Source organism: Rattus norvegicus, chromosome 14 (assembly GCF_036323735.1).
Source record: "Rattus norvegicus strain BN/NHsdMcwi chromosome 14, GRCr8, whole genome shotgun sequence".
Taxonomy (NCBI): domain Eukaryota; kingdom Metazoa; phylum Chordata; class Mammalia; order Rodentia; family Muridae; genus Rattus; species Rattus norvegicus.
In genome coordinates this window covers 44,965,766-44,989,901 of record NC_086032.1, presented here as the reverse complement: position 1 = coordinate 44,989,901, position 24,136 = coordinate 44,965,766, and the positions used below count along the sequence as shown (strand labels likewise).

General features: G+C 39.5%; 1 protein-coding gene across 2 annotated transcripts in view; it reads left to right on the top strand.

Annotated features, from left to right (window-relative positions):
• The window catches only part of Nwd2 (NACHT and WD repeat domain containing 2), a 191,340-nt gene that overhangs the window by 35,061 nt on the left and 132,143 nt on the right, over positions 1-24,136 (top strand). The window contains exon 1 of one of the 2 annotated variants that reach the window (XM_063273828.1): positions 561-1,732. The exons of the other annotated variant lie outside the window; for it this stretch is intronic. Within the exon in view, the coding sequence (XP_063129898.1) occupies positions 1,720-1,732 (13 nt within the window). The 5' untranslated portion in view covers positions 561-1,719. Of the gene's footprint in view, positions 1-560; positions 1,733-24,136 lie in introns of those variants that run through there. 2 annotated transcript variants of the gene reach the window in all.

Genomic DNA, 24,136 nt, shown 5'->3' with positions numbered 1-24,136 from the left:
GTGGATCCATCTGTCTCTGTGCCACTCTTTGGAAAGACAACCTCTCCCTCTCCAAAATTATTTCGATATCTTTGTTGGAGGTCACTTCACTGTGAAACTGTGCTTCCTTTCTCTGCTTTCACCCTGCTTCTTTGATAACCTTCTCTTTACTCTTGCTACACTGCCTTAATTATTTCTGTCGAACTAGTTCATATTGCTCTGAAAGATTTTTTGCATTTTCTAGGAAGATAGTTTTAATAGGTATAATTTCTTGATTTACAGGGGTTTTTTTTTGAATTGCTTTATTTTGCTGATACTATTCCACTTCCTTCTCTCCTCCATTGTCTCTAAAGAGAAGTCAGGAATGGTATTGCTCTGCTCTAGGAGATCACCAGCTTTCCTTTCTCTATTCAGTGTTTTCTTTCTTTGTTTTCAGACATTTGTTATGTTTAGTCAAACTGATAATCTGTTTGCATTTATCTTGCATTTAAATTTCATAAATCCATATTTAGGATTTTTATAAGCTTTTGGAAAGTATTGTCTTATTTGTTAAAGAAGAAAGTTTTCTGTTCTCGACTTCCTTCCCCTGTTCAGGGACTCACATTTGCTGCTCTAGTTCATGTTTCTCAGGCTCTGTTGATTTACTTTCATTCTCAAGTCCTCAGTCTGGATAATATCTACTAATATGTCATTCATGGATTCTTCTGATAGCTCAACACTGCCATTAGGCTTTGTAGGAAGTTTTATTTATTGTTATAATTTTCAACTCTAGATTTTTAGATAACTTTGTCTCCTAGATATTTGATATTTTCACTCACTCTTTTCATACCTTATTAATTCATTAAATATCTTTCCTTTACTTCCTTACCTTTATGCATAATAGCTTCTTTGAAGCCTTTTCTATGGCATTGGAGATATTACAGGCAATTCTATTTTCCCTGTAAAGTATATTTCATAACAGCGCTCAAAATTTTTGTTGGAAACAGAACATTCTAGATAACACATTGCAGCAATGACATAGTTTGATGTTCCATTGGAGTTCTTTGTTTTGAGCTTCCTGTGTATTTAATTGCTTTGTAAATTATCTGAGTTAGTCCTATAAAACCTGTCTTCCATGCAGTTTGATGATGAGACCACAGCTGCATGTACATATGTATCTGCATATATAGAGAGAAATGTAGATGTTCTCTTAATATTAAATATTAGATATTAAGCTTTATTTCATAAGGGTCTTTATTGCCTAGTTCTAAGAGATTAGTTCCCTTCCCGGTATGTTCTTTGTCAACTGCTCCTACCTGTGTACATACAACAAGCAACCTATTTAAAGCTCAAGATATTTTAAATTTTTGTCCACCTTTCACCTCAAGAATGCCAACCTTGAATAGGGATCTTTTAAGGTCTTGTTAAGTATATGCCCCCTTCCCCACTACGGTCAGCTCTTTTGGACAATATAAAAGAATAATGGCTGCAAGAAATATGACATGATACAAAAGAAAGAGAAAATAAGTTTACCTTAAGGAAATATGCAGTTGATAACTAGCCATATCTTAAACAGAGAAAACATTTTGCTTCTCTGGGGTTAAAGTCTATTTGTGACTTATTCACTTTGCTTTATGGTTTTCTGCTTCCACATTCCTGCTCTGTTTCCTTTCTCTTTAGAAGCCGAAATAAACAGATGTGGGGCAGAGCTTTGATTTTAAAATATGCCTCACCAATGGAAAGGTTGGTTTATGAACAACAATGAACAACAATGGTAAGTCTAGATATGAAAAAAGAAAAGGAAGCCAACATGGTTACTGGCTATTTGTCATTAGTCACAGTAGCCTCTCGAAAGAAATAGAGTTGAATTGTGAGTTTTGTAGTATAAGATCAGGAGTACAATGCAGGAAATGTACACTGTTCAGTGCTCAAATGTAAAAACATTTCTATTTTATCGACATCATCCTGAAAATAGCATTTACCTCATATTCTTTGCCAACTAGATGCTTGACAAGCTTAAGTTTTTGTCCTGATACACAAGAAAAAAATGAGTAGTTCCAAAGCCAAGTTTCTTGTGGAAAAAAAGTCCAGGTTTATATGTAGTTTTTTATACTTGTAGCTACCTCTAAAGTGTAATATAATTGATTAAAGCAATGCCTCAAGAACACACACAAGTAAATCTGAATTTTTTTAAAAAGAGGAAAAATGAACAACATGTTTCATGCTCATGTCTACATTCTAACACTCAGGAAGTTAAGGCAGGAAGATTTTTGTGAGTAAAAGACACATCTGGGATAATAGAATGTGCCAAGCCAGTCAGGACAATTCATAGTGAGACCCTGTTTCCAACAAAGCAAAACAGCAAGAAATAGGGAGAAAGTATGCTTATGTTAAGACAGAGATGTTTTCTCTTAAAAGAATTAATTCCTTGGAGAGCAAGAAGAATAGCTCTGGGGATAAAAGGCTTGCTGTGAAAGTACGAGGATGAGGGGGAGATGTACAGAGGGCCAGGAAATTGAACAGAGATGTGTACCAGTGGGGGTTGGGGAACTTGGGGTAGCCAACAGAAAGTCTCAGATGCCAAGAAATCAAGAAGCTCCCAGGACCCAATGGGGATGACCTTAGCTGAAATACCCAACAAAGGGGAGAGAGAACCTGTAGAGACCATATTCAGAGGTTAGTCACGGCTCCCAGTTGAGGAATGGGGCCACCTACACATCTCAAAAACTTTAACCCAAAATTGTTCCTGTCTAAAGGAAATACAGGAATGGAGCAGAGACTGAAGGAAAAGTCATCGAGAGACTGTCCCACCTGGGGATCCATTCCATATGTGGCCACCAAACCCAGATACTATTGCTCATGCCAAGAAGTACTTGCTGACAGGAGCCTGATATAGCTGTCTCTTGAGAGTCTCTGCCAGAACCTGACCAATACAGAATCAGATGCTTACAGCCAACCATAAGACTGAGCATAGGGACCCCAATGGAGGAGTTAGGGGAAGGACTAAGGGAGCTGAAGAGGTTTACAATCCCACAGGAAGAATAACAATATCAATAAACTAGACTCCCCAGAGCTCCCAAAGACTAAACCACCAACCAAAGAGGAAGGACCCATGGCTTCAGCTGCATGGGAGTGAGGGCCTTAGTCCTGTGAAGGCTCAATGCCCAAGCATAGGAGAATGCTATGGCAGTGAGGTGGGAGTGGGTAGGTGGATGAGCACCCTCATAGAGGCAGAGGGAGGGGATAAGGGTTTTGGAGGGGAAACTGGGAAGGGGGAAAACATTTGAAATGTAAATAAATAAAATAACCAATAAACAAAGAGAAAATACAAGGATGACAAATCAGATCCTCATAACCCACGTGAAGTTGAGTACAAATTTCTGTGTCTGCAATCCTAGTGCTCCTAAAGAAGAAGGGAAGCAAAGGCAGGAGTTTGTGGGCCAGCTGGTCTGGCTTATACAGCACTGAACAAGAGACCCTATCTCAAACAAAATGGAAGGTGAAGACAGACACCCAAGGTTATCTGGTGACCTCAACAGTATTGCATAGATACATAGACAGACAGACAGACAGACAGACAGACAGACAGACAGACAGACATACAGATTGATAGTTATGCAAACACACCACACATGCATCTGCACTCACACACACGAACCTGTCTTTATATGCTTGCATGCACGCGCATACACACACACACACACACACACACACACACACATACACACACACACATTGTAAACATAAGAATTCCTGGAACAGATGAATGAGTAAAGAAATCTTTTCCATTTCAGTTCCATTTCAGAATTTATAGGATTTTAAGAACTTAGGGGAAAGCATGTGGGGACTAAATAGACAAAAGGGCAGGGGAAAATGTTCTGCATTCTCCCATGTGATTTTCATGAACATTGGAAAGTAGGGACCATCTGTCATCACACATATATACAGTGAGACTCAGTGATATACAGTGAGACTCAGTATTGTTTAAAACTAGAAGCAGTGCAAGTAATGAAACAGACACAAAAGATACAAATTTTAAAGTATTTGCATTTCCTTTTTACAATTATAGTTCATCATATAACATTTACTCATTGTGGTTATTATGAAAATGTTTAAGTTAATGAATTTATGGATATAAAATTGTAATTAATTTAAACCCATTTTACACAAATACATTATCATTCTAGTATCGAAAGCAAGGTAGGGCTGAGGAGATAACTCAATGGACAAAGTGCTTGCTGTAGAAGTGGGAGACTAGAGTCAGATACTTAGACCACACAAAACCATGAGAGGCATAGTGGCCCACCTGTACTCCCAGTGCTCAGGAGGCAGAGACAGTGGGGCCCCAGAGCAAGCTGGCTAACTATACTAGAGCTCCAGGCTTATCAAGAAGCTCTGCCTTCATCAATAAAGTAGACAACATTCAAAGTAAATGCCAACTGCTGTCTTGTACACACAAATGCACATACATGCCAACACACTTGTGAAAGAACATAAACACATGCACATTCACACATATACACATACACACACACACACACACACACACACACACACACACACACCACAAAAAGAATAAAAAGAAATAAGTAAAAGAAGGTGTCCTAACTGAACTAAAGTTCATAGAACTTCCATGACCATTTTGACTCCCCAGGGAATAAAGAACAGGGTGTGTCTTCTCCAAATGGACCCTGTTTTATTTACAATGCATTCAGTTTTGTTTATCTCCACCAATAAAATTTCTAAAAGAAATTATGCATAACCCTCAATATTCGACAGTGTTGCTAACCTCATCATTTAAAAATAGCACCTTATTTTCATAAAAACAATTGAAAGTAAAAATCAAAACACATACTGACAATCTCTTAAGCATACAGTATATAGTCTACTCCAGTTAAAGAAAAACTCTTATCATAATGATTACATTATAGCTGCATCTTATTTTTTATGTAAAAATCATATGGTATGGAACAACTTGGTGTTCTTTCCTGAGTCTGTTTTACTTCTTAACAGTGAAGAAAATACAGCTGATTGGAAAGCATTTGGTACTCTTAACCTTCCTCAGAGAATGTAGCTTATAGCTGTGAAAAAAAGAAAGAAAGAAGGAAGGAAGGAAAGAAGGAAGGAAGAGAATGTCCCTGAGTAAACACCAGTAATTTGATAAGTCCAATCATTTACCTTCTGATCAATCACAATCTGTACAGAGTTGTAAAAAATACAAAAGCTCAAGTTCAGCTCTATGCCTCCTTGTTGTTCACTATTGGTTTAGCAACAAGAGCTAGCTGTCATACTAGGCATGTTTGTTTAACCTATCAATTGTTTTGAGTCATTAGATTCTCCTTCCCTGAGTCCCACTTTACAAATACTTAATCAAGATAATGAGGATGTCTCCCATGAGTGTTCTTTTTTTATTTATTTTTTTTATTATTAACTTGAGTATTTCTTATATACATTTCGAGTGTTATTCCCTTTCCCGGTTTCCGGGCAAACATCCCCCTCCCCTCCCTTCCTTATGGGTGTTCCCCTCCCCATCCCCCCCCATTGCCGCCCTCCCCCCAACAATCTAGTTCACTGGGGGTTCAGTCTTAGCAGGACCCAGGGCTTCCCCTTCCACTGGTGCTCTTACTAGGATATTCACTGCTATCTATGAGGTCAGAGTCCAGGGTCAGTCCATGTATAGTCTTTAGGTAGTGGCTTAGTCCCTGGAAGCTCTGGTTGCTTGGCATTGTTGTACATATGGGGTCTCGAGCCCCTTCAAGCTCTTCCAGTTCTTTCTCTGATTCCTTCAACGGGGGTCCTATTCTCAGTTCAGTGGTTTGCTGCTGGCATTCACCTCCCATGAATGTTCTTGAAGAGTTTCCTTAACCCCTCTATATCCCCCTTTCCACAAATGTCAAAGTTACATCGTAGCTCTTCCCTCTAGAGTCATTGTGGGAGATGAATTGTAGTCATCTGCCACTTAGATACAGGATGCATCCTGAGAAATTAATAATTATGTAGTCCCATCATAGTGAGCACAATGAAGTAAGCATACTTACAAATAATGGCATGAAATCACACACCAGAACACAATGCAATCAAGAAGGCAGTTAATATCAAGATATCTGAGGCTGTGCCACAGGACAGGACATACTGCTTTTCAGCAAACGCCATGTTTATAAGGATAAGAAATATCCATTCACATAAAGATGAAACATAAATATACAATTCAGTAACATGAGAACTAGTAGTCCTTATCAAGTATTATGTACTGTACATAATTGTGTGATGGGCTTCTAAAGGAATATCTGTAGCCTTAGAACACACCAGCATCACCACAGACATGTGAGGAATGTGCTCCCATGATATCACAATGGCCATATTGCCTCACGAATTTGTCAGCTTCATTACAATCAGGGGGACCACAGAACAAAGCAGGGTGTGTGGATGACTGTAATTTATAGATGTTAACAGCTAGTATTATTTAATATGCACCCAGGACCTTGTATAATTATTGTTATTCATAGATTAGGCTGAAGACATAATTGTTTCCCTTGTTTTGCTGATGTGAGCACTGAAGCTTTTGTGGTGGTGCTGGGACTCATGTTCTGTCGTTCCTGACATCCTGACCCTGGGCACCCAGTCACCAGCTGTACCAACTCAAATGTACTGCAACATTATCTCCTGTCATCATAGAAAAGCTTCCTCTCACCCAAACTGTGGAAATGATCAGCATTCATATTGGTAATATTTTATTATATTTTACCTAACTGTAGAGGAACAGTAGGCTCAATACATAATGAGTATAAAAGCAATCAAACTTTTTGACACGCAAATAATAATATTCTCTTCACTGTGAAAATTACTTGGGAAGTCAAAAATCAAAGTATCCACAGATTTGATGTCTGGTGATAGCCCGCCTTACTTCCCTTGTGGCAGTCTTTATATTGTATCTCCATATGGTAGAAGGACAAGTGATCTCCTGAGGTCTCTAATCTAAGAACCATCCCATGCAGAACAACTCTATGTACCATTACCTTTGGAGTTAGAATTTCTGCATATCAATTTCAGAAGAACATGAACATTCAGACTTGCATATCTAGACTGAAGCCATTAGGGTTCCACTACCATCAGGACCCCATATATCTGATCGTGCAGTGTACAGCCCACATGCAAGAAACTTCTTTAGCCTTAGTTATGTAAAACTAAGGGGTGAAGGAATACAGTTCAGTTTGGACAAGTCAAGCAAAGATAGGGAATACCCACCTCCATGCTGATCAGGGTGTGATTCTAACAGTGTGGTGGTTTGAATAAGAATGTCCTCCCATATTCTCATAGATTTGAATTTTTGGTCATTAGGAAGTGGTGCTACTTGACAGGAATTAGAATGTGTGGCCTTGTTGAAGAAAGTCTATTACTGTGTGGGTGGGCTTTGGGGTTTCAAATGCTCAAGCTAGGTGCAGTGTCTCTTTCTCATCCTACTGCAGATGTAGGTGCAGATGGCGATCCAGATGTAGAACTCTCAGCCACCTCTCCAGGACCACGTCTGCCTCTGGAGCACCATACTCTCCTCCATGATGAGAATGGACTAAGCCTTAGAAACTGTAGACCAGCCCCAATTAAATGATTACCTTTATAAGAGGAGCTGTGGTTGTGCTGTGTCTTCACAGCAGGTCATTGACTAACACAGAGCATGGCCATAGCCATTTTGGATAACTGCTCCCTAAACCAAGGCTGCACACCTGCACTGTTACAGCTACATGCTTTCATGCCTTCCTTCAGTGGAAACTAGAAGCAATATCTGAGAGAATTCTGAGACAAAATGGAAGGACCCTTCACCCATTTGTCTTAAAAGATGACACTGTCAGTATGATTTCAACAGTGAACTGTCCCTCTCAGCTCAACTCCACAGTCACACACTAACCTCCATGTTGAAGGATAGGTAGGACTGATCAAAATCAGAAAACTGCAAACCACCTTGAGTATCAGACAATTTTAACCCTCCATTTTACATTCTACCCTCTCCTAATTTTGCAGTGAGGGACCAAAGCCTACTAGACACAGTAGCTACTGTCAGAGCTTAAACTTGGTTCACACAGCCCTTACCAAGATGAACACTGCAGCATAGTATGTGATATTAGTAGAAATAGACTATTGTGCAAATTATCTCTGTCATGTGTTTTCTGCACTCAAACAACTTTTGTCTGTTTTCTCATTAACTCCTGAATAGTTAAAAGAAACAGTAAGGCTGAAAAACCATATTTGTAAATAATGATCCTAAATTTCTTATATACTTTCAAGTTAAGTGATCTCTAAGATCTGATAAGACCTGGCAATATTATAATTAATTAAATTATAATTAATCATAATATTAAATGATTAAGTTAATGCTACTACCCTGACCAAATATTTTTCTATTTATCCAAGAATCATGTGAAAATACTACTAGGAATTGTTTTCACAAATTATATTCTCATTTTGCCCTATTAAGTGTTTGCTATCAACCTGAAAGATGCTAGTTCCTAATATTTACTTAATTTTCTTTGAGAAACCCTATACATTTTTGTTCAATTGCTATAAATAATATATTCTCACTGATCTTGGGTTAACAGTGTATTTTTACTTCATTTGGGGTCCATATTATTGTTCTGTATAATTTATCTTCACATGGTTATGCTGAAACTTTATATGCAAAAGATTTTGATTGGTGGACATTTTAATTATATATGTATTTCTTATTACTGGTATATATTTTATGTGAAATAAGAGTTCATTATACCATTTTCATAAAGGTATATTATGTGCTTTGGTTGTATTCACCACTTTCTCTGGCAACTCTCCCCATAAAACAATGCCTTTCATTGTCCAAATAATCTCTCTCCTATTCTCATCTCTTACATATACAAATTTTATACACGATTTTATTCACAAATACTTTTAAATCTAGAATATGCATGTAGAAAAAATTAGATATTTGTGTTTCTGAATTCGGCTATTTCACTTCACAGGATAATGTACAGTTTAATGTTTTCCTGCAAATAATAAGTTGCTACTTTGTGGCTGAATAAAACTCAATTTTGTACATATACCACATTTTCTTCATCCATACACCTGTTAATGAACATCTAGACCGAATTCATACAGGACATGATCTTTTATATAAAAACGTTTAGATACTATATGAATAAGACTTTCCATTGCTGTGACAAATTGTGTTAGGGGACAGCAGCTTAAAGGGAAGGACACACACTAACCCACCGTCTAGATAAGTCAGCCCATAGTCCTTGTTCCACAGGCTCCATGCCCTGTAAGGTGGAACATCTCAGCAGGGCGAGCATGTGCCGGAAGCTATGATGTGATGATACCGTGATATAATCATGATAGACAAGAAACAGAGAAAGGGCCCTGCCTGGAATAAGACATATCTATGCATAAGTTCTGAGTGACTGCCTTCCTTCATTAGACCCCACTTCCTAAAGTGTCCAGGATCTCCCACAGTAACACCTCCACCAGGAGGTGAACCCTTTAAAACACAAGTCATCCCTGGGGCAGCTTCATTCCCAAACCATAACATAAAATAAAATGGCCTCCCTTTGATTTCTCATCTGGAAATCCTGTTTAAGATAGTAAGAGTTCATGCCATTCAGACAGTTGTCCTTTAAACTACTATAGTGTCACACTTAGATATAAGAGAATAATTTTACCCTGATGTTTTTAAAGACACATCAGAAACATGAGGTTGGGGGTGGGGCTGGGGAGGAAGCATCTTGGTGTCAAAATAATGGGATTAAGTGACCTTAAACTGTATGGATATAAGTACCTTGAAAGTTCTGAGAACAGGAATCTACACAATTATTTTCTTGTGGTGAGTAGGTGGCACAAATATTTTAACATTGCAGAGTATGGCCTTAACACGCATAGTGGTTATGTTCAATGGTCATCTGTAAAGAGAACTTGAATTCTCTAATGTGCCTGGGTAGATGAGTCATTTCATGTGGCTGCACATGTTGTCTACCATCAGCCTTAGACACCTGTTTGGGAACCTCAGAGTTGGTTCAAGACAACCCAAGACCTGTGTTCTTGCACAAAGGAGATTTATTTGCCCTAGAGGGACAGAAGGTGGGAAGAAAGGACAAAGACATAAAGGAAGATGGGAATGAGAACAAGGGAGGGGGTATAAAGGAGTGAGAGAGAGGGGGAAAGAGTATTTTCCTAGGGGAGAGCAGACAAAGACTATCTCTGGATAGAGAAGAGACAGACATGGGGCAGTTGGACAAACGGCGGTCTGTGGAGGTAAATGGGGAAAGCCCTAGTTAAGATGAAGTATTTAATTTTAATTAGGTGTGTTAATTAGGAAGGCCAAAGAGGGCTTTTGATTATTGGACCTCAATACTTTGATAGCTGGATCTTAGTAGTCAGCCTTAGAAGGAGGAAGTGGCCAAATGAGGAAAGCAGCCTTGCTGGCTAGCTTTAGGAATTTAATAGTTTTTAGCAAGGCAGAGGGATTGGTAGAGAAGGAGAAGGCCTACCTAAGCCATGCCCACCACTCTCCAGATGACCAGAGTCCCCTCAGTCATCTTTATCAGGCTTATTAATGGTAATAGTGGTGATGGTAAGATTCTCAAGAAAGCATAGAATGGAAATGCCATCCAAATTACCCTTGTATTGTTGCATCAGGATTCCCGTAGTGCCTGCATTAACTTGGAGAACAATTGCTGCTTCACATTGCTGCACTGCAATGTAGGGCCGGCCCTGCAGTCCTAAAATTAAGAATACTTTCACAAGGCACTGACTGCAGATACTCATCAGGCAGAGGTTCGGGTTTCACTGGAGTCCCCAGGACAAGCACAAATTGCAGGAGACAATAAAAGGGTAAAGAACTAAGATCACTGCAGGGAATGGTAGAAAGAACTTGGTCTTTGGAGTACATCTCCCAGATTAAATCAAGGACCAAGTAGCAGCAACATTTATAAGCTTGGACAAGCTACTGTGTAACCACAATTCCTCATGGGGAAAATGGAGCTCACTAGATCACTTTCACACCATCATTGTGAGATGAAGTGAGCCAATCTGTGCACATGAAGATGCTTGGCATAGCACCACACAAGTTGATGTTTTGAACATTAACTATGAATTTCTGTACACAGACAAATATTGAATGTGATCATTTTCTCACAAACCTTAACTTAGTGACCTTAAAGGAAAAAATCAATGTGAGAGAGATAGGCAATGTTCTAGTGTGAAATGTTTTATGTGGGGCCTTTATGTCACCAGGAATAAAGCCAGAGCAAGGAAAATGAATTTCTCACTTTGGCCTTCTGCAAATGCCTCTTGTTCCAGGAGCACTTTAGCCAGTATCACTTAACCCCAAGGTGAAAATGAATACAGCAAGAGAGAGAGAAACAGTTGTTAAATTTATTACAGTAACCAAGCTATCAAATTAAACTTGTTATTTATAGTGTTTCTAATTGTCAGCCTAATTTATATATTAATATTTCAGGACAGTGTGTGCAGAAATTTAATCAGCTCACCATCATTTCCATGAAAATTTAGTGGGTACATTCTAAAATGTCTGCTGCCTGATCTCTCAGGGGGCACAAGCACAAGGAGGGGAACTGTAAAGGGGGTTATGTAACCTCAGGTTGCCTGTTTGACTCCATTGTACTTCCTGAACAGTGTAACTGAGTGTTGGTGGTTGGTGGGTTTTCAACTATGTGACTGAATCCCAGTATACAGTTGCATGTAAAAATAAGCCATTTTCCCTAAATCATTTGAAAAAATCAAATAAAAAAAATAAATAAATCTTGGATTTAGAGCACTTGCCTAGCAAGGGCAAAGTCCTGGGTTCCATTGTCAGCTCCAAAGTTCCAGGGTGTGTGTGTGTGTGCGTGCGCACGCGTGTGTGTGCGCATGTGTATCTGTCTGTCTGTCTGTCTGTCTGTGTGTTTGTGTGTCTGTGTCCGTGTTTGTGTGTGTTTATGTGTCTGTGTGTGTGCTGTGTGTGTATGAGTGTATATTATGTGTGTGTCTCTGTGTGTGCCTGTGTGTGTATGTGTGTATGTGTGTGTGCGTGTGTGTGTGTGTCTGTCTGACTGTCTGTGTGTGTGTGTTTGTGTATGTGTGTGTCTGTTTGTGTGTGTGTTCATGTGTCTGTGTGTATGAGTGTGTATTATGTGTGTGTCTGTGTGTATATGTATGTGCATGTGTCTGTGTATGTGTCTGTGTGTGTATGTATGTGCATGTGTCTGTGTGTACGAGTGTGTATTATGTGTGTGTGTCTGTGTGTGTATGTATGTGCATGTGTCTGTGTATGTGTCTGTGTGTGTATGAGTGTGTATTATGTGTGTGTCTGTGTGTATATGTATGTGCATGTGTCTGTGTATGTGTCTGTGTGTGTATGTATGTGCATGTGTCTGTGTGTATGAGTGTGTATTATGTGTGTGTGTCTGTGCATGTGTCTGTGTATGTGTCTGTGTGTGTATGTATGTGCATGTGTCTGTGTGTATGAGTGTGTATTATGTGTGTGTGTCTGTGTGTGTATGTATGTGCATGTGTCTGTGTGTGTATGCTACTGACTCCAACTCTCCAACAGAAACAGAGCTGAACTCTAAGCAAAAAAGCAGAAACCTTAAAATCTGTGTCTGATGACTTCTCATTACTTTTCTCTGTTAATTCCATAGATAGTTCACACTAAATATTTTAACCCTAACTTAGTTTCTTTCTTTTTTTTTTTTTTTTTTTTTTGGAGATGAGGACCGAACCCAGGGCCTTGTGCTTGTTAGGCAAGCGCTCTACCACTGAGCTAAATCCCCAACCCTACTTAGTTTCTTTTTGAGTCATAGGATTATCTGCAATTTCACAACTGTGAATTTTTGCAGCTTAAATCCTGTTGCAGTTTGAGAAAAGTCTCCACCTTAGTGACAGTATTCAAAGTTTACTACCCCCAGATGTTTATATAATCTGGAGTCCTGTAGGTTGGGAATTTCCACATAACTTTCCCACAAGTCAGCAACAGCAGCAGCTCTTTCAGAATGTACATAGTCAACCTGTTTGCCCGGAGGCATTGTTTTGTCAAAAGTAAGCAATTTAACTATTTAATAGGCTAATTGAACCAAAGTGTTAGTGTGTACCAGCCACTGTAACACTGATGAGCATTATTTCCAAATTTTCTCAGGGCATCGTTCAGCATAAAGTAGTATGTCAGATTATCAGATATATTTTTATTTTGATAACTCATATCCTGTTTCATTGCCTGCCCTTAGGTGTATTTTGTTATGAATTAATACCATTGGTATTCTCAAATTAATTTATTGGTTTTTTTCCTTAGTTGTGAGAATTTTTTCATCTTTATTAACTGGAGTATTTCTTATTTACATTTCGATTATTATTCCCTTTCCCGGATTCCAGGTCAACATCCCCCTAACCCCTCCCTCTCCCCTTCTATATAGGTGTTCCCCTCCACATCCTCCCCCCATTACCACCCTCCCCACAACAATCACGTTCACTGGGGGTTCAGTCTTGGCAGGACCAAAGGCTTCCCCTTCCACTGGTGCTCCTACTAGGCTACTCATTGCTACCTATGCAGTTGGAGTCCAGGGTCAGTCTTTGGGTAGTGGCTTAGTCCCTGGAAGCTCTGGTTGGTTGGCATTGTTGTTCATATGGGGTTTCAAGCCACTTCAAGCTCTTTCAGTCCTTTCTCTGAATCTTTAACGGGGGTCCCGTTCTCAGTTCAGTGGTTTAATGATGGCATTCGCCTATGTATTTGCTGTATTCTGGCTGTGTCTTTCAGGAGAGATCTACATCCAGTTCCTGTCGGCCTGCACGTCTTTGCTTCATCTATCTTATCTAGTTTGGTGGCTGTATATGTATGGGCCACATGTGGGGCAGCCTCTGAATGGGTGCTCCTTCTGCCTCTGTTCTAAACTTTGTCTCCCTATTCCCTGCCAAGGGTATTCTTGTTCCCCATTTAAAGAAGGAGTGAAGCATTCGCATTTTGGTCATCCTTCTTGAGTTTCATGTGTTCTGTGCATCTAGGGTAATTCGAGCATTTGGGCTAATAGCCATTTATCAATGAGTGCATACCATGTGTGTTTTTCTGTGATTGGGTTACCTCACTCAGGATGATATTTTCCAGTTCCATCCATTTGCCTATGAATTTCATAAAGTCATTGTTTTTGATAGCTGAGTAGTATTCCATTGTGTAAATGTACCACACTTTCTGTATCCATTCCTCTGTTGAAGGGCATCTGGGTTCTTTCTAGCTTCTGGCTATTACAAATAAGGCTGCTATGAACATTGTGGAGCATGTGTCTTTGTTATATATTGGGGCATCTTTTGGGTATATGACCAAGAGAGGTATAGCTGGTCCCTCAGGTAGTGCCATGTCCAATTTTCTGTGGAACCTCCAGATTGATTTTCAGAATGGTTGTACCAGTCTGCAATCCCACCAACAATGGAGGAGTGTTCCTCTTTCTCCACATCCTCACCAGCATCTGCTGTCACCTGAGTTTTTGATCTTAGCCATTCTGACTGGTGTGAGGTGGAATCTCAGGGTTGTTTGGATTTGCATTTCCCTTATGACTAAAGATGTTGAACATTTCTTTAGGTGTTTCTCAGCCATTCGGCATTCCTCAGCGGTGAATTCTTTGTTTAGCTATGAACCCTATTTTTTAATAGGGTTATTTGTCCCCCCCTCATTCTAACTTCTTGAGTTCTTTGTATATTTTGGCTATAAGCCCTCTATCAGTTGTAGGATTGGTAAAGATCTTATCCCAATGTTGGTTGCAGTTTTCTCCTAACAACAGTGTCCTTTGCCTTACAGAAGCTTTGCAGTTTTATGAGATCCCATTTGTTGATTCTTGATCTTAGAGCATAAGCCATTGGTGTTTGGTTCAGGAAATTTTCTCCAGTGCCCATGTGTTCAAGATGCTTCCCCACTTTTTCTTCTATTAGTTTGCATGTATCTGGTTTGATGTGGAGGTCCTTGATCCACTTGGACTTAAGGTTTGTACAGGGCGATAAGCATGGATCGATATGCATTCTTCTACATACTGACCTCCAGTTGAATGAGCACCATTTGCTGAAAATGCTATCTTTTTTCCATTGGATGGTTTTGGCTCCTTTGTCAAAAATCAAGTGATCATCAATGTGTGGGTTCATTTCTGTGTCTTCAATTCTATTCCACTGGTCTACCTGTCTGTCTCTGTACCAATACCATGCAGTTTTTATCACCATTGCTCTGTAATACTGCTTGAGTTCAGGGGTAGTGATTCTCCCAGAAGTCCTTTTATTGTTGAGGATAGTTTTATTTGTGAGAATTTTAAATTTGTAAATGCTTTGAAAACACACACACAAAAAAAAATCTACCACCTAAATTTGATAACTGTTTTACCATAGTGCTTTAGGGTTCTGGTTTTGCTTTATTTCTGTTTTTGTTTTTAAGAAGTCATTGTACACAATCCCAACCGCCACACTTCCTCTCCTCGAGGGTGCAGGCATTATGTGCAGGGCACTCGGCTACAACAGAGAACTGTTCTACTCTTTGCAGTTGGTGCATTTTGCCAGGGCAAAGTGAACCACATGATAAGAAAGCCAAAGAAGCAGACTCTGCTTTGGAATGCATGTTAATATCCAATTACAAACTAAAAGTCATCTCAGCTGAAGATGCTGTGCCAGAAATGCATCATTCTTCATACCAGGTCCAGTGCCACAGTCTACTTAAAGCTGACAAATGATATTATTCCTTCATGAGGAACGTCCTGGACGCTGAAACAAAAACAAAATTACAACCTTGTCTGCTGCTGATTCCTCCCATTTCTGTTGCTAAGCCTACCCACTACCACTCTTTCTCCTCTTCGAAATTATGATGAAAATCTACATTTCTAAAACATTAGACTTCTTGCTGTGTTACTTTTAAAGATTTATTTTTTTACATATCTATCTAACATTCTCTCTGTGTGTCTCTGTTGTGTATGTGTGTGTGTGCATGCGTGTGCATGAACTCACACATGTGCATGCACATGTGTTCACACACATGGGTGAGGGTGCCTTTGAAGGGCAGAAGAGAGAGTATCTGATAACACTGAAGATATATGTTGTTGGGATCTGCCCAATGTGGATTTGGGAACTGAACTTGAGACCTCAGTAAAACCAATACACGTTCTTAACCACACAGCCATCTCTCCAGGATCTCATGTTTTTGAGACATGATTTTATTAATCCTGAGCTAGCCTTTAACTCATGACCTTCAGCCTCAATCTCTTGAGTTCTGAAGTTGTAGTCCTGCACGACTCTTGGCTAACATGTTGAAAGCAGTTTCTATACATTCTAGCAATTCTATAGGCATTTACTGAATTAATGAATTAGCCCATCAATAATAGATAACAGGACTTTCCTTATTATCCTGACATTTTTAGAACCACTTAATCCTATCCTTTCATTCACAATTGAAATTCTGAGTATAGCTGAAGGAGAACTCAACTCTTAACTTTTGGGTGCTAATGTACCTCCATCTAGATGAGGCCAGGCAATCATTTTTATAAAGTTTTGTATTGTTTTTATAATGTTTTGTGCTGAAGAATTCCAGCATCCATTAATGCTAAAAACAATTTCCAGCAAACACTTACATAACCAACCAGTTTGATGATTAACATTTATACATTTCTTTTATCATAGGTCTTTCTCTTCATCCAATTTCTTTTTATTAGTGCATTTCCAAATACATGGCAATAATCACTACCCACCACATTTAAACGTTCCTGCACTTACAGAAGAACTCGGAGTGCATCCATGATTCTTTTTGTTTGTTAGGTCAAATTTACATACAATAAATATGCAATTCCCAAATATGAAGGTTTTGCCAAATGCTTACATCAGCATAACCCAGAAGAGAAGAGCCCAAAGCAGAGCATAGAACATTCTAATTGACCCCAAATTCCTTCTGCTTCATTGCCTGTGAGCCCAGGACTCACTCTGAGGGATAACCACAGCTCTGAATTTTACCAATGTTTATTAGTTTCAAGATACTAGCTTTTAATTAGTAATTTTCCATGAAGTTGTTGATTGTATTGGTGCACACTAAGAATATCTTGCCTAGCCAACAGATTGGAAAAAGATATTTACCAATCCTAAAACTGATAGAGGGCTTATAGCCAAAATATACAAAGAACTCAAGAAGTTAGAATGAGGGGGGGACAAATAACCCTATTAAAAAATAGGGTTCAGAGCTAAACAAAGAATTCACCGCTGAGGAATGCCGAATGGCTGAGAAACACCTAAAGAAATGTTCAACATCTTTAGTCATAAGGGAAATGCAAATCCAAACAACCCTGAGATTCCACCTCACACCAGTCAGAATGGCTAAGATCAAAAACTCAGGTGACAGCAGATGCTGGTGAGGATGTGGAGAAAGAGGAACACTCCTCCATTGTTGGTGGGATTGCAGACTGGTACAACCATTCTGAAAATCAATCTGGAGGTTCCACAGAAAATTGGACATGGCACTACCTGAGGGACCAGCTATACCTCTCTTGGTCTTATACCCAAAAGATGCCCCAATATATAACAAAGACACATGCTCCACAATGTTCATAGCAGCCTTATTTGTAATAGCCAGAAGCTAGAAAGAACCCAGATGCCCTTCAACAGAGGAATGGATACAGAAAGTGTGGTACATTTACACAATGGAATACTACTCAGCTATCAAAAACAATGACTTTATGAAATTCATAGGCAAATGGATGGAACTGGAAAATATCATCCTGAGTGAGGTAACCCAATCACAGAAAAACACACATGGTATGTACTCATTGATAAGTGGCTATTAGCCCAAATGCTCGAATTACCCTAGATGCACAGAACACATGAAACTCAAGAAGGATGACCAAAATGCGAATGCTTCACTCCTTCTTTAAAAGGGGAACAAGAATACCCTTGGCAGGGAATAGGGAGACAAAGTTTAGAACAGAGGCAGAAGGAGCACCCATTCAGAGGCTGCCCCACATGTGGCCCATACATATACAGCCACCAAACTAGATAAGATAGATGAAGCAAAGACGTGCAGGCCGACAGGAACTGGATGTAGATCTCTCCTGAAAGACACAGCCAGAATACAGCAAATACATAGGCGAATGCCATCATTAAACCACTGAACTGAGAACGGAACCCCCGTTAAGGATTCAGAGAAAGGACTGAAAGAGCTTGAAGTGGCTTGAAACCCCATATGAACAACAATGCCAACCAACCAGAGCTTCCAGGGACTAAGCCACTACCCAAAGACTGACCCTGGACTCCAACTGCATAGGTAGCAATGAGTAGCCTAGTAGGAGCACCAGTGGAAGGGGAAGCCCTTGTTCCTGCCAAGACTGAACCCCCAGTGAACGTGATTGTTATGGGGAGGGCGGTAATGGGAGGAGGATGTGGAGGGGAACACCTATATAGAAGGGGAGAGGGAGGGGTTAGGGGGATGTTGGCCTGGAAACCAGGAAAGGAGTAACAATTGAAATGTAAATAAGAAATAACCAATTTAATAAAGATGGAGAAAAAAAGAATATCTTGCCTAAAGACAGCAAATAACCCATTTTCTTTTTTTTTTAGTTTAAAATTTTTTAATTGTTTCACACATGAGTACTATATTTTTGATATTTTTTTATTATTGGCTAAGATCAATAAATACCTAAATATCACTCATAAATGAATACAAGGACAGTCATAAACCAGGTAAGCATTTGCCAGGATTGCAAGTTGAAGGAAGTTTAATGTGGTAACTCATTTCTTCTATTTTAGCCTTTCGTTTGGCTCCTGTTAATAAGGCTAAAAAGACTAATGTAATTGGGATTGATTCCTCAGTTAAATGTGTATCAAATACCCCTTGTTATGGCTAAACTATTGAGAAACCAACAAGTCTCAGTCTCCCAACATATAAATTCTAATACCACACCTCATCCTTGCATCCTTTTACCCAAAACAGTATATTTTTAACATTAGTACTTCTTCTCCCCATTGCAACTTCTCTCACAGAGTCCCAACTACCTCTCAAACTTAGTCTTTAGTTATTAATGGTACATACATGTGTGTGTGTGTGTGTGTGTGTGTGTGTGTGTGTAAAACCAACTAAATCTACTTAGTGATTCTACCTCTTCCCCTTACCCCTGACATCGCACAGCCATAAATTGCCTATAACTCTTCAATGTAAGTGTGGAGCCTTGTGACATTTCTGCCGTCCATGTTAGGACATCAACTAGGTTTGTCATTATGACTGTCTTGTTAGCTAACCATATTGTTGCGATTTCATGGGTGTGGCTTCTCCTTTATGTCCAAAAGACACTGTAGCATCAGGCAGGCATCCTGGACCTCTGCTTCAATGTTTTAACTGCTTCTTCCTCAATGTTTCCTGAACCATAGATGTAAAGGTTGCATTGTAAATGTTAGATTAGAGGTGGGTACCCCATGGTCATTTATTATCTATATTTCCAACAGTTAGGTATATCTGTAATAGTCTCATTTTGTTACAAAAAAAAGAAGTGTTTTTTTTTATTATGAGTGAGAGCTACATTTAACCCGTGAGTGTAAGGTTAAGTATTTACAAATATAATTAGAACTCATATTGATGTAGGAAAATAGCAGGACTCTCTTCAAGAGTCTATGACATCTCTAGCTATGGATAGTTAGTTAGGTCTACAGTGCCAAGTGTTAATTCCCTCCTATCAAGTAGGTCTTAAGTACAATTAGGTGGCTGTCAGTTAACCCAAGGTGCTACTGTACAATTAGGAATATCTTGTCATGTTCATCATTCCTGTGGTTCACAGGCTTTACAGCAAGGTAGGACTAGTGATTGATTTTTCCCTCTTGGCAGCATGCACTGCACCCTCAGACATTATGAGAGCTAGTCCTCAGGTAGGAGGCTTACAAGTCAATTCCATCTCAATACCTTCACATTCTGTATTAGAAATGTGTGGTGTATTCAGCAATAGGGTCTTGCCTTCATTTCCTGGGAAGATAATGGGAGCAGTTTACACTTTTTGGAAGTGTCTTGAACTGTCCTGGACCAACAATTCAAAAGTAGGTATAAATGTCAGTTTTATTGCCTCAGAGATAGGATGAAATGAGTGCTGTACCCAAGTTGTGAGAATACACAACTTGGGCTGAGTCCAAAGCACTTCCTCCTCTGTTCTAACTATCCCTAGACGTAGACCTGGAAGCTAATCTTCCTAGCTGAATTTCATTCTGGCTTATCTTGGCTTCTGACTGAATTTCTCTGCTTGACCTTATACTATCTTTGACAATGTGTATTAATCTTCTGGCTCCTCATTCTCTGGCTCATTCTTTCTTCGTCCATGTCTAGCATGTTCTCTCTGTAACCTGTCTCTGTAAAACTGTCCTAGTAGAATGCCATATACACACACATACCACTACATCACATATCTCTCCCTCTGCTCTTAAGTAATCTCTCTTCCTCTGCTGTTCTCATGTAAATTGGGTGTATCTTATATTTGGTTCATTCTGTCAAATCTTTCTCTGATTCGTCACTTTGTCTGGCCTCAATTAGCTCACTTTCAAACATAGCTGCTTCCTTCTACAAACTAACCTTACCTTCATTGTTAGGAATTGTTAGGTATATACTAAGGTTTTGCCTGCATTCTGGCCAGATCATATATTTGGATGTGAACCCTTGCCAGAGCAGCCATGTTGCTGGATTAAAATTCCTCTACAGATAGGTTTTCCATGCCTATCACTGAGATTTGGGACATATAGTATATAGCCCTTTCATGAATCGCTCTCACCTTGTGTGTGATAACTCACAAGGTGGGTACTGTAATTTTAATGTTGTAGCAATCCTCAGCCATGAAGTTATTTTCATTTCTACTTCATAACTATAATTTTGCTATTGTTATGAATCATAATATAAATACCATACATGCAGGATATCTGATATGCAACCCCTGCAAAAAGATTGTTTGAAACCCAAAGGGGTCATGATCCACAGGATGAGAAGAGTTGCCTTAAAGCATATGAGTCATGCATGACTCTGATGTAATGGAAACTCATCCAAAAGCACCTCTGGCAACACTGGAATCCTGAGGAAAAGTCTAAAAGGTACCATGGGGAAACTGGGAACAAATCCAGATATCAGAACATATAGTGGGGACCAGCATACTAATGAGCAGGCCACCAACCCTGGAGGAATTTACTGATTCAAATAACTGTGGGTAACTGAGGATGTGGTTCAATGGTAAAGTACTGGCAGCATAATCAAGAGAACCTGAGTTCAGATGCCCAGGACCCATGTAAAAGCCAGGTGTGTCAGTAAATGTCTATAACTCCAGTGCTGACAGAGAGACAAGCAGTGGAGGGCACTGAGAGACAAGCAGATCCCAAGGACTGACTCAACAAACCTAGCCAGAGCAGCCGTATGCTCAACATTTCACTGTCTCAAAGAAGAAAGCGGAGAGCAATCAGGACAGAGGTATAGAGCTCTTGCTTATACTGATGCACACACCTTGACCAATATACAAACACACAGAGAGAGAGAGAGAGAGAGAGACAGAGACAGAGACAGAGACAGAGACAGAGACAGAGACAGAGAGACAGAGAGAGACAGAGAGAGACAGAGAGAGAAAGAGAGAGACAGAGACAGAGAGAGACAGAGAACACACACATAAAGAAAGAGAGCAACTAATATATACACACACACAAAGCAAGCTTAAACACACATACACATACACATGCACACACGCACACACATACACATGCACACACGCACACACACACAGAGAGAAAGAGAGCAACTATATGCATACACACACGCAAAGCAACCACAAGCACACATACACACACACAGAGTGACCACATACACACATGCACACACACACAGAGAGAGACAGAGAGAGAGAGACAGAGAGACAGAGAGAGAGAGACAGAGAGACAGAGAGAGAGAGAACACACATACTAAAATCAAAGAAATACAAAAGTGGCCAAACTTATCCTTATTTTGAATTGCTTACATTTTTAAAATAATCTGTGATAAAATTATTAAGTAAACCAAACAAAGAAAATAGCCTTAAAACTACTATGGGATTTAAATACTTAAAAGTAACTTTTGTTTATTCTAGATAGGATTATATAAGGAAAATCCACAGTGATCCAGCCACTGCACCCATTGCTGACATAAGCACCATTACATTTTAATTACATCAGTCTAGTGGTCTCCATGTAGATATTTACTTTTAGCATAATGGATTTTTAAGGAAAAACACTCCATGAAAGCATTGAGTGTTGAATATTTTATTTGAAAGCAAATGCTAAAAGTATTTTTATATCATTCAATATTGATACATTGGGGAAGGTGAGGTGAAAGTATCTTGTGATGGATTAAAAGGAGACCTTTGCAACCTTTAGCTGTGAGTAGAATTTAGAAGTTGACACTGATAATAATAATGTATTATTCATAAATGCATTAGAGCAGAGAGCTTTACCAAAAATTTTATTTGCTTTCGCTGTTTCTTTTGTGCAGAACTGGGCCAGTGTTCTTACATGGTATGTGATATGCATTGGGAGACTCCCTCTTTCTGGGTTGAAAGCATCCATATGCATGAAAAACTATTTTAGCTTATCCTAAATATTAAAGCTAAGGTACCATAACTATATCTAATACCTTCCATGCTAATTTTAGAAATAAAAAAGTTAATAAACAAGTTAAGGCACCTTTCTCATGCACCACGGGTGTAGGACACTCCTTGAGTTCCGCTGCAGTTTATATCGTTTTGTGAAGAGTTGAGGAAGACGAGAAATGAGCAGATGCCTCAGACCTGAACATTTCTCTGAGAGCAAAGAATTTGATTGGCTAATTGTTCAAATTATCACATAGATTTCAGGATTTTTTTTTAATGGTGCTAAAGCCAAACTTAATGATCCTTAAATATGATTGGATTACTTTAGGCTTCAATGAGGCTCCACATAATCCCACCTGCAAGCGTCATCTCTCTGTAGATAAACTGCCAGGAACTGCCAGCTCTCAAGTGCCATGCAGGAATTAAAGCCAGTGGCTCTGGTGTGATTGTTAAATGCCCCCAAATCCACATGTTGAGATGTAAATCACCATTGTGACAGTAATAAAAGGTAGAATGTGAATAACTCATAAAGCCACTAGTAACCTTATAAAAAGTTTAAGAAAGTCCTTGGCCTCACCAACCTCTTCTTCCATGTGATCATGTAGACAGCTTAAGTCTGAAACAGAGAACAGGTCCTTACTCGTCCCTAAATCTATTGTCACCTTGATGATGGACTTCCTAGCCTTCAGACTATGAGGAATAACTTTCTAAAGCTGAGGATATGGTCTCATGTGCAAAAGCACTTACCATTCAAGCATGAGGACCTGAGCTTTCATTCCCAGTATCTTCATAAAGCTAGGTGAATGGCATGTCAGTAACCCCAGCACTCTTGGGGGAAGGTGGAAGGGAGAGACAGGGAAGAGACAGGATGCATGCAGGCTACTATCCTGGCATAAACAGCAGTAAACAAAGAGACCCTGGCCCAAAAAAGTGGGAGACAAGGATTGATACCTTAGGCTGTTCTCTGATCTTCACAATTGGTGTCATGGCACACATACATCTGCACTCACACACACACGAACCTGTCTGTATATGCTTGCACACACACACACACACACACACACGCACGCACGCACGCACATACAGGCACACATGCAGGCATGCACACACATGCTATATATTAGTAAGTTATTTATTTTTAAGAATAGTGTGTGGGGTGTGTACGTGCACACATGCAAGTGTGATTGTAGTGTGTTGTGTATGATGTATGCATGTAAATGTGTAGATATACGTGTTGTGTATGCCCATGCATAGGCCAGAGCAGGACACTAAGTACTTTCCTTTATTGCTATCTAACTTACTCCCTTGAGACATGGTCCTCCACTGAACCTGAAACTCACAGTTTCCACTTGACCGAGTTGCCCCCAGTTTCTTTTTTACTCCTGCACTGGGCTTACAGATACCTGCATCCGTGCTTGGTCTTTCAGTGGACACTGTAGATTTAAACTCAGATCCTTATGCTTGCTCCATGTCCTCATTCATGGATCATCTCCCTGGCCCTATGGTTCTAATTTTACTGGAGGATTTTTTCCATTAGATTTTTTCATTGAGCCAATTTCAACATCTCTCCATTAAAAAGACAAAACAAAACA